The sequence below is a fragment of the Lagenorhynchus albirostris genome, chromosome 6, assembly GCF_949774975.1.
Source record: "Lagenorhynchus albirostris chromosome 6, mLagAlb1.1, whole genome shotgun sequence".
NCBI lineage: Eukaryota > Metazoa > Chordata > Mammalia > Artiodactyla > Delphinidae > Lagenorhynchus > Lagenorhynchus albirostris.
In genome coordinates this window covers 88,764,135-88,776,296 of record NC_083100.1, presented here as the reverse complement: position 1 = coordinate 88,776,296, position 12,162 = coordinate 88,764,135, and the positions used below count along the sequence as shown (strand labels likewise).

The 12,162-nt window shown below is 37.3% G+C and overlaps 1 protein-coding gene across 1 annotated transcript in view; it reads right to left on the bottom strand.

The window, feature by feature from the left end:
• The window catches only part of LRP1B (LDL receptor related protein 1B), a 1,442,028-nt gene that overhangs the window by 517,358 nt on the left and 912,508 nt on the right, over window positions 1-12,162 (bottom strand). The window contains exon 33 of the mRNA XM_060151186.1: window positions 11,059-11,199. Within this exon, the coding sequence (XP_060007169.1) occupies window positions 11,059-11,199 (141 nt within the window). The remainder of the gene's footprint in view (window positions 1-11,058; window positions 11,200-12,162) is intronic.

Sequence of the window (12,162 nt, the reverse complement as noted above, 5' to 3'; positions counted from 1 at the left end):
TATATCTCAATAAAAATACATTTACAATAAATAAATAATTTTTTTGTAAAATAAGGTACATGAGAGGATTCATAGTTATAGAAGAGCAAAAGGAAATTGGTGTGCCGTGAATATGGTCATAGATCTTTGTAATATTTTAAGGTCACAGAAACAAGGAAATCTCTTTTCTGACTTCTAAATTTCACTTCAATTCTACAGTTACTTCCTTTTCAAGAATACTTTATCCAAATGTATCAAATAAATAGTTGTTAATTTATATTACTGACTCAACTCAAAGATTATACCATTGAAAGTAAGGAGGTACATATATACATATATGTATAATTGATTTTTTAAAAGCAAGGAACTAAAATTTGCCATTCCAAGGAACATAATTCTTCAAAAATAGATTTAAAACACACCCATAATAGTAATCTAATTAACTGGCATATTAATTTGCCTTATTCCTGTGAGGTAGCAATGACAAATATTAGGTAATCACAGGTCGGAATTCTATGAAGATGGTCCATTAAATTTACTAGGCCCAATGTGCTAATTAAAGCTGGTAACATAAAGTTAAGTAATTTACAATCTTATCCATCAAGTTCATTAAATATCCCAGTTTTACAACATTTTTATTATTCTAGGACATGCAATGCCATTTACTGGATGTTCAAACTCTGATATGAAGTACAGTAAATCCAGTGAGAATTACAAAGCATTATGAAAGCTATATATCAATAGTGCTCTATGGAAAATTCAAAATACCAATGCAGCTCATTATTTCTAATCTCCTGAATTCAAGATAGTCTGATGGGATTTAATTGTTCAATCAAACCTGTCACAGGTTCTGTCATTTCTGAAGTGTGAAATAGTCTCAACTGGGGAGATTTCTCAACAGGAGATCTACCACATTCTCTGCTCATTTCTTATACCTGGCAGTTGCTCTTATGTAGGTCCATCTACTAAGATTTGAGTTGCCCTGAACTTCTGAAATGATTACCTTTATCTCATATATAAACTAATGGAGATTCATTGATTTATTCCCTTTTTTCCAAGCTGACTTATAATACAAAGATGAATTTTCAGCTCTATGATTATTTTAATAATGAGACAATTGCATTTATGGATCTACAGTAATTCCATACTGACCATGTACGTATTTCATTTTATAGAAAGCATGTGAGTGTACATTAATGCAATGCCAATCTATAGAGATATGCATTTGGATATAAATTTACTTCAACTACCACTAAAGACTGGAAAGTTGGGAAGAGATTGACAAGTGATACTTGTCTATAAAGTTTGAAAAAACACCAAACAGAGAGTAGGGGAAATAAGGGAATTGAAGAAGTAAAGAAAAATGGATTGGAGTTGATTTATAAAAACAAGAGAAAATGAGGCATTATATAATCTTGATAATATCCAAAATACATGAAAAAAAGAAGAAAAAGGAGATCCTGGGACTGTGCATTTTTAAACATAATAGTAATAATTATTTTTTATAAATAATAAAATTAACTATGTTAATGTGTACAACAATAACACAGTCCATGTATCATTTATTTAGTCTCTAAGGGAAAATGATGGTGAAAGAGAAAAGGCAAAAAAATAAAACACATCATTATTTTAATAAGTATCTTTGCCTATTAAATATAGATTTGATGTAGGAAAAATATAGAGAGATTTTTAAAGTAATAATTTAGGTAGTGAATATCTAGCAGGTTAGAAATACTGGTTTAGCTTAATATTTTGTAATGATATTGATGTTCAAACCTCATTCCTAAATTCTCTAGTGGAAATAGAAAGTCCACTTGACTAATGAGAAGTCTCAGCTCTCCAGTGATCTGTGTCAAAAATGATAAATGAAGTAGCTAATTGTACTTTGAAATCCAAAGTGGTAGTAATGTTAACACCTTAAATAGTCCTAAATTGCTCATATTTCATACTAATGAAGCTTTTAAGCTACCTGCTATGATTCTGTTAATGGGACTGTCTTTAATACAGATGCTTTTATCAGCATATTCTTCCAGTAAAAACAGTATTTTCACTGCATTTTAAGCTTAGTCATATTATACCATAAATTTCTAAGTACTAGAGGGCCCTGTCAGGTAATACTTTCACAGTGCATAGAAGCTACAACTCTACCTATAGAATCAAATCCTTAAAAGATGAGGGGGGAGGGGACGAGGGGAAGATGGCGGAAGAGTAAGATGCAGAGATCACCTCCCTCCCCACAGATACACCAGAAATACATCTACACGTGGAACAACTCTTACAGAACACCTACTGAACGCTGGCAGAAGACCTCAGACCTCCCAAAAGGCAAGAAACCCCCCACGTACCTGGGTAGGGCAAAAGAAAAAAATAAACAGAGACAAAAGGATAGGGATGGGACCTGCACCAGTGGGAGGGAGCTGTGAAGGAGGAAAGGTTTCCATACACTAGGAAGCCCCTTCGCGGGCGGAGGCTGCGGGTGGCGGAGGGGGAAGCTTCGGAGGCTCGGAGAAGAGCACAGCAACATGGGTGCAGAGGGCAAAGTGGAGAGATTCCCGCACAGAGGATCAGGGCCGACCAGCACTCGCCAGCCCGAGAGGCTTGTCTGCTCACCCACCAGGGCGGGCGGGGCTGGGAGCTGAGGCTCCGGCTTTGGTCGGAGCGCCGGAAGAGGACTGGGGTTGGCGGCATGAACACAGCCTGAAGGGGTTAGTGCACCACGGCTAGCCGGGAGGGAGTCCAGGAAAAGGTCTGGAGCAGCCGAAGAGGCAAGAGACTTTTTCTTCCCTCTTTGTTTCCTGGTGCGCAAGGAGAGGGAATTAAGAGCGCTGCTTAAAGGAGCTATAGAGACGGGCGTGAGCTGCGGCTAAAAGTCCGGACCCGAGAGACAGGCATGAGACGCTAAGGCTGCTGCTGCTGCCGCCACCAAGAAGCCTGTGTGCAAGCACAGGTCACTCTCCACACCTCCCCTCCCGGGAGCCTGTGCAGCCCGCCACTGCCAGGGTCCCGGGATCCAGGGACAACTTCCCCGGGAGAACGCACGGCGCGCCTCAGGCTGGTGCAATGTCATGCTGCCTCTGCCGCCGCAGGCCCGCCCCGCACTCCGTGCCCCTCCCTCCCCCGGCCTGAGTGAGCCAGAGCCCCTGAATCAGCGGCTCCTTTAACCCCGCCCTGTCTGAGCGAAGAACAAACGCCCTCCGGTGACCTACACGCACAGGCGGGGCCAAATCCAAAGCTGAGCCCCTGGGAGCTGTGAGAACAAAGAAGAGAAAGGGAAATCTCTCCCAGCAGCCTCAGAAGCAGCGGATTAAAGCTCCACAATCAACTTCATGTATCCTGCATCTGTGGAATACATGAATAGACAACGAATCATCCCAAATTGAGGAGCTGGACTTTGAGCACAAGATTTATGATTTTTTCCCCTTTTCCTCTTTTTGTGAGTGTGTATGTGTATGCTTCTGTATGAGATTTTGTCTGTATAGTTTTGCTTCCACCATTTGTCCTAAGGTTCTATCCGTCCTTTTTTTTTAAAAAAAATTTTTTTAATAATTATTTTTAACTTAATAACTTTATTATTTTTTACTTTATCTTCTTTTTTCCTTCCTATCCTCCTTCCTTCCTTCCTTCCACCATCACTCCCTCCCTCCTTTCTTTCTTTCTTTCTTCCTTCCTTCCCTCCTTTCTTTCTTTCCTTCTTTCTTCCTATTTCTACTAATTCTTTCTCTCTACTTTTTCTCCCTTTTATTCTGAGCCGTGTGGATGAAAGGCTCTTGGTGCTGCAGCCAGGAGTCAGTCCTGTGCCTCTGAGGTGGCAGAGCCAACTTCAGGACACTGGTCCACAAGAGACCTCCCAGCTCCACATAATATCAAATGGCGAAAATCTCCCAGAGATCTCCATCTCAACACCAGCACCCAGCTTCACTCAACGACCAGCAAATTACAGTGCTGGACACCCTATGCCAAACAACTAGCAAAACAGGAACACAACCCCACCCATTAGCAGAGAGGCTGCCTAAAATCAAAATAAGTCCATAGAAACCCCAAAACACACCACCAGACATGGACCTGCCCACCAGAGAGACAAGATCCAGCCTCATCCACCAGAACACAGGCACTAGTCCCCTCCACCAGGAAGCCTACAAAACCCACTGAACCAACCTTAGCCACTGGGGACAGACACCAAAAACAACGGGAACTACGAACCTGCAGCCTGCAAAAAAGAGACCCCACAGTAAGATAAGAAAAATGAGAAGAAAGAAAAACACACAGCAGGTGAAGAAGCAAGATAAAAACCCACCAGACCTAACAAATGAAGAGGAAATAGGCAGTCTACCTGAAAAAGAATTCAGAATAATGATAGTAAAGATGATCCAAAATCTTGGAAATATAATACAGAAAATGCAAGAAACATTTAACAAGGACCTAGAAGAACTAAAGATGAAACAACGATGAACAACACAATAAATGAAATGAAAAATACTGTAGATGGGATCAATAGCAGAATAACTGAGGCAGAAGAACGGATAAGTGACCTGGAAGATAAAATAGTGGAAACAACTACTGCAGAGCAGAATAAAGAAAAAAGAATGAAAAGAACTGAGAACAGTGTCAGAGACCTCTGGGACAACATTAAACACAACAACATTCGAATTATAGAGGTTTCAGAAGAAGAAGAGAAAAAGAAAGGGACTGAGAAAATATTTGAAGAGATTATAGTTGACAACTTCCCTAATAAGGGAAAGGAAATAGTTAATCAAGTCCAGGAAGCACAGAGAGTCCCATATAGGATACATCCAAGGAGAAATACGCCAAGACACATATTAATCAAACTGTCAAAAATTAAATACAAAGCAAGCATATTAAAAGCAGCAAGGGAAAAACAACAAATAACACACAAGGGAATCCCCATAAGGTTAACAGCTGACCTTTCAGCAGAAACTCTGCAAGCCAGAAGGGAGTGGCAGGGCATATTTAAAGTGATGAAGGAGAAAAACCTGCAGCCAAGATTACTCTACCCAGCAAGGATCTCATTCAGATTTGATGGAGAAATTAAAACCTTTAAAGAAAAACAAAAGCTGAGCGAGTTCAGCACCACCAAACCAGCTTTACAACAAATGCTAAAGGATCTTCTCTAGGCAAGAAACACAAGAGAAGGAAAAGACCTACAATAACGAACCCAAAACAATTTAGAAAATGGGAATAGGAACATGCATATCAATAATTACCTTAAATGTAAATGGACTAAATGCTCCCAACAAAAGACACAGATTGGCTGAATGGATACAAAAACATGACCCATATATATGCTGTCTACAAGAGACCCACTTCAGACCTAGAGACACATACAGACTGAAAGTAAGGGGATGGAAAAATATATTCCATGCCAATGGAAATCAAAAGAAAGCTCGAGTAGCAATTCTCATATCAGACCAAATAGACATTAAAATAAAGACCATTAGAAGAGATAAAGAAGGACACTACATAATGATCAAGGGATCGATCCAAGAAGAAGATATAACAATTGTAAATATTTATGCACCCAACATAGGAGCACCTCATTACATAAAGTAAATACTAACAGCCATAAAACGGGAAATCGACAGTAACACATTCATAATAGGGGAGTTAAACACCCCACTTTCACCAATGGACAGATCATCCAAAACGAAAATAAATAAGGAAACACAAGCTTTAAGTGATACATTAAACAAGATGGACTTAATTGATATTTATAGGACACTTCATCCAAAAACAACAGAATACACATTTTTCTCAAGTGCTCATGGAACATTCTCCAGGATAGATCATATCTTGGGTCACAAACCAAGCCTTGGTAAATTTAAGAAAATTGAAATTGTATCAAGTATCTTTTCTGACCAAAACACTATGAGACTAGATATCAATTATAGGAAAAGATCTGTAAAAAATACAAACACATGGAGGCTAAACAGTATACTAGTTAATAACGAAGTGATCACTGAAGAAATCAAAGAGGAAATCAAAAAATACCTAGAAACAAATGACAATGGAGCCACGATGATCCAAAACCTATGGGATGCAGCAAAAACAGTTCTAAGAGGGAAGTTTATAGCAATACAAGCCCACCCTAAGAAACAGGAAACATCTCAAATAAACAACCTAAACTTGCACCTAAAGCAATTAGAGAAAGAAGAACAAAAAAACCCAAAGCTAGCAGAAGGAAAGAAATCCTAAAAATCAGATCAGAAATAAATGAAAAAGAAATGAAGGAAATGATAGCAAAGATCAATAAAACTAAAAGCTGGTTCTTTGAGAAGATAAACAAAATAGCTTAACCATTAGCCAGACTCATCAAGAAAAAAAGGGAGAAGACTCAAATCAATAGAATTAGAAATGAAAAAGGAGAAGTAACAACTGACACTGCAGAAATACAAAAGATCATGAGAGATTACTACAAGCAACACTATGCCAATAAAATGGACAACCTGGAAGAAATGGACAAATTCTTAGAAATGCACAACCTGCAAAGACTGAATCAGAAAGAAATAGAAAATATAAACAGACCAATCACAAGCACTGAAATTGAAACGGTGATTATAAATCTTCCAACAAACAAAAGCCCAGGACCAGATGGCTTTACAGGCGAATTCTATCAAACATTTAGAGAAGAGCTAACATCTGTCTTTCTAAAACCATTCCAAAATATAGCAGAGGGAGGAACACTCCCAAATTCATTCTACGAGGCCACCATCACCTTGATACCAAAACCAGACAAGGATGTCACAAAGAAAGAAAACTACAGGCCAATATCACTGATGAACATAGATGCAAAAATCCTCAACAAAATACTAGCAAACAGAATCCAACAGCCCATTAAAAGGATCATACACCATGATCAAGTGGGGTTTATTCCAGGAATGCAAGGGTTCTTCAATATACGCAAATCAATCAATGTGATAAACCATATTAACAAATTGAAGGAGAAAAACCATATGATCATCTCAATAGATGCAGAGAAAGCTTTTGACAAAATTCAACACCCATTTATGATAAAAACCCTGCAGAAAGTAGGCAGAGAGGGAACTTTCCTCAACATAATAAAGGCCATATATGACAAGCCCACAGCAAACATCATCCTCAATGGTGAAAAACTGAAAGCATTTCCACTAAGATCAGGAACAAGACAAGGTTGCCCACTCTCACCTCTCTTATTCAACATAGTTTTGGAAGGTTTAGCCACAGCAATCAGAGAAGAAAAGGAAATAAAGGGAATCCAAATCGGAAAAGAAGAAGTAAAGCTGTCACTGTTTGCAGATGACATGATACTATACATAGAGAATCCTAAAGATGCTACCAGAAAACTACTAGAGCTAATCAATGAATTTCGTAAAGTTGCAGGATACAAAATTAATGCACAGAAATCTCTTACATTCCTATACACTAATGATGAAAAATCTGAAAGTGAAATCAAGAAAACACTCCCATTTATCATTGCAACAAAAAGAATAAAATATCTAGGTATAAACCTACCTAAAAGAACAAAAAAACCTGTATGCAGAAAATTATAAGACACTGATGAAAGAAATTAAAGATGATACAAATAGATGGAGAGATATACCATGTTCTTGGATTAGAAGAATCAACATTGTGAAAATGACTCTACTACCCAAAGCAATCTACAGATTCAATGCAATCCCTATCAAACTACCACTGGCATTTTTTACAGAACTAGAACAAAAAATTTCACAATCTATATGGAAACATAAAAGACCCCGAATAGACAAAGCAATCTTGAGAACGAAAAACGGAGCTGGAGGAATCAGGCTCCCGGACTTCAGAGTATACTACAAAGCTACAGTAGTCAAGACAGTATGGTACTGGCACAAAAACAGAAATATAAATTAATAGAACAGGATAGAAAGCCCAGAGATAAACCCACGCACATATGGTCACCTTATCTTTGATAAAGGAGGCAGGGATGTACAGTGGAGAAAGGACAGCCTCTTCAATAAGTGCTGCTGGGAAAACTGGACAGGTACATGTAAAAGTATGAGATTAGATCACTCCCTAACACCATACACAAAAATAAGCTCAAAATGGATTAAAGACCTAAATGTAAGGCCAGAAACTATCAAACTCTTAGAGGAAAACATAGGCAGAACACTCTGTGACATAAATCACAGCAAGATCTTTTGACCCACCTCCTAGAGAAATGGAAATAAAAACAAAAATAAACAAATGGGATCTTATGGAACTTCAAAGCTTTTGCACAGCAAAGGAAACCATAAACAAGACCAAAAGACAGCCCTCAGAATGGAAGAAAATATTTGCAAATGAAGCAACTGACAAAGGATTAATCTCCAAAATTTACAAGCAGCTCATGCAGCTCAATAACAAAAAAGCAAACAACCCAATCCAAAAATGGGCAGAAGACCTAAATAGACATTTCCCCAAAGGAAATATACAGACTGTCAACAAACACATGAAAGAATGCTCAACGTCATTAATCATTAGAGAAATGTACATCAAAACTACAATGAGATATCATCTCACACCAGTCAGAATGGTCATCATCAAAAAATCTAGAAACAATAAATGCTGGAGAGGGTGTGGAGAAAAGGGAACATTCTTGCACTGCTGGTGGGAATGTGAATTGGTACAGCCACTATGGAGAACAGTATGGAGGTTCCTTAAAAAACTACAAATTGAACTACCATATGACCCAGCAATCCCACTACTGGGCATATACCCTGAGAAAACCATAATTCAAAAAGAGTCATGTACCAAAATGTTCATTGCAGCTCTATTTACAATAGCCCAGAGATGGAAACAACCTAAGTGCCCATCATTGGATGAATGGATAAAGAAAATGTGGCACATATATACAATGGAATATTACTCAGCCATAAAAAGAAATGAAATTGAGCTATTTGTAATGAGGTGGATAGACCTAGAGTCTGTCATACAGAGTGAAGTAAGTCAGAAAGAGAAAGACAAATATCGTATGCTAACACATATATATGGAATTTAAGAGAAAAAAATGTCATGAAGAACCTAGGGATAAGACAGGAATAAAGACACAGACCTACTAGAGAACGGACTTGAGGATATGGGGAGGGGGAAGGGTGAGCTCTGACAAAGAGAGAGAGAGGCATGGACATACATACACTACCAACCGTAAGGTAGATAGCTAGTGGGAAGCAGCCGCATAGCACAGGGAGATCAGCTCGGTACTTTGTGACTGCCTGGAGGGTTGGAATAGGGAGGGTGGGAGGGAGGGAGACGCAAGAGGGAAGAGATATGGGAACATATGTATATGTATAACTGATTCACTTTGTTATAAAGCAGAAACTAACACACCATTGTAAAGCAATTATACCCCAATAAAGATGTTAAAAAAAAAAAAAAGAATCATGGATAGTGCCCTACGCTACGAAAAAAAAAAAAAAGATGAGGGGGATCTTGTTAAAATGAACAATGTGAGATAAGCATAATACAATTAATTTTTCTTCCAAGAAACTATTGGAACTGTACGTACAAAAATTCAATGTATTATATTAATTTACAATTTCAAAGTATGTGTTTGTTCACATTTTGAAGGAACAAATATAGATTTTAAAAAAATGTTTGGAAATATAATCTCTCTCTAACTTGTATTTTATAATGTGCATTTTCAGATATAATCTCATTCAGTATAGACTATGAACTAAAGTTTATTATAGTACTGTAAGTTTTTACACTTAACAGATTGTATTGAAATCCACAAAAGTGCCATATTTTATTTATTGAGTGCCAGTATTTTACTCCCAGTTAAATAATCTATTTTCCATGACTTGAATGCCAGTAAAATTATTTATTTTGATACAGAAAATTTTCTATTAAGTAATTCCTAGTGAAAACACTCCTGTTCATTATTATAGACAATGACCATATATATATATATATATATATATATATATATATATGGGTATATATATATATATGTATATATATCAGAGAATAAGTACAGATTTTGTGCCTAAGAGTTTGGGTGTCAATGTCTTCTCAACCATGAATGGATCCCAGTAATCAGTTCAGATGGTTTTACAAAGCAATTCTTTTCTCTTAAAAATATTTTTTTTCCTGAAAAAGAAATATTTCCTGCTGCTCCTGGCAAGAAAGGATTCCAGACTGAAATTTGACCCATGCTTTTTTCAGAAAAGGTAACCACGAATCTGGTCTTCACTTTGTCTCCGGCTGTGCAGGAATGGCTCTCAATTGGTATCTCCAATAAATTCTGCCTGCTTGATTGCTGTCACCTGTCTTCAGAATTAGTGATCCCTTTGGTTCACTATTCTTATCTCTACTCTTATCTGCTTTGATCTACATGCCCAAATCCTTTAGATAAAAATCCTTTTAAGTTTTCTTGATATTTTTTTCCTAAGCAGAAAAATATATGAAGAAAAGGATTTCACGGCAGAGATTTAAGATAGTAGAATATAGAAGAATATTTTTTCTAGGAAGGGAGTTCTGCTAATGTCATGGATCATGAACCAAAAGCGAAGAAAAGACTAGCAGGTGTAGGGCTGTACTGGCTGGCATCTCTAATCTAATTGCCATTTGGGCAATGTGACAAGTCCACGTACGTAAACCATCTGTTAGTTCTCTCACTCCATTTCACTGCACACCATTTGGACAAGCAAAAACAAAAACGCAAAATGCTTAGAGCCAAACAATGAAGTGCTTTTGGTTATGAAATTCTTGCATCAACATAGTCCATTTGAAGTCCCCTAGTTCATTCTGTTTCTGGCATAATTATACATTGAATATATTTTACTGGGATTTTTTCCTTATTCTTATATTTTTAAATCAAGAACAAAATAAGACCTCTTTGAAGACATGACAAATTAAGATTCCTTGGGCAGCTTTGCTAATGTTTTGAAAGCTCATTATATACCTTATGCTAAAGGCATTCCTTCTACAGTATTAAGCAGCATTTGCACCCCCCTTTTTTTTACTAGAAGAAAAATAGGGAACTTCAATTTTTGACTTGAGAAAATAATATGAAAAAAGAGAACATTATATATTCAAAAGGCGGCACAAATGCATTACCGTGTGACTTACCTTGCTGTGCTTCTTTATCATACACTTTCATATGAACGACCCCAGAAGTCTTATTTCTTAGAACAGTGGGGTTTCTTCCATCTCTTTTGCTGCAGGTTCCCAGCTGAGCTAAGTTTTGGTCTGCCCACCACAGTTTCTTATCTATAAAAATGAAAAGTTTTTTTATGAAAAAGATAATCATCTTATTAAATAATAATAAAGAACTATTAAACTCTAGTGCTTTCTGATTTCTTTTGTTAAATTCCCAAACCCTGTTTCTATGAGAAACAGCAAAATCATTTTTACTTCTTTTTTTAATGTTTTTTAAAAATATTTTTAATTTAATTTAATTTTTTTATACAGCAGGTTCTTATTAGTCATCAATTTTATACACATCAGTGTATAAGGTCAATCCCAATCACCCAATTCATCACACTACCCCCACCCCCCACCGTGGCTTTCCCCTCGGTGTCCATAAGTTTGTTCTCTACATCTGTCTCAACTTCTGTCCTGCAAACCAGTTCATCTGTACCATTTGTCTAGGTTCCACATACATGAATTAATATGCGATATTTGTTTTCCTCTTTCTGACTTACTTCACTCTGTATGACGGTCTCTACATCCATCCACATCTCAACAAATGACCCAATTTCATTCCTTTTTATGGCTGAGTAATATTCCATTATACATATGTACCACATCTTCTTTATCCATTCATCTGTCGATGGGCATTTAGGTTGCTTCCATGACCTGGCTATTGTAAATAGTGCTGCAATGAACATTGGGGTGCATGTGTCTTTTTGAATTATGGTTTTCTCTGGGTATATGCCCAGTAGTGGGATTGCTGTACATATGGTAATTCTATTTTTAGTTTTTTGAGGAACCTCCATACTGTTCTCCATAGTGGCTGCATCAATTTACATTCCCACCAACAGTGCAAGAGGGTTCCCCTTTCTCCACACCCTCTCCAGCATTTGTTCTTTGCAGATTTTCTGATGATGCCCATTCTAACTGGAGTGAGGTAATACCTCATTGTAGTTTTGATTTGCATTTCTCTAATGCAAATTAGTTAGTGACTTGGAGCAGCTTTACATGTGTTTCTTGGCCATCTTTATGTCTTCTTTG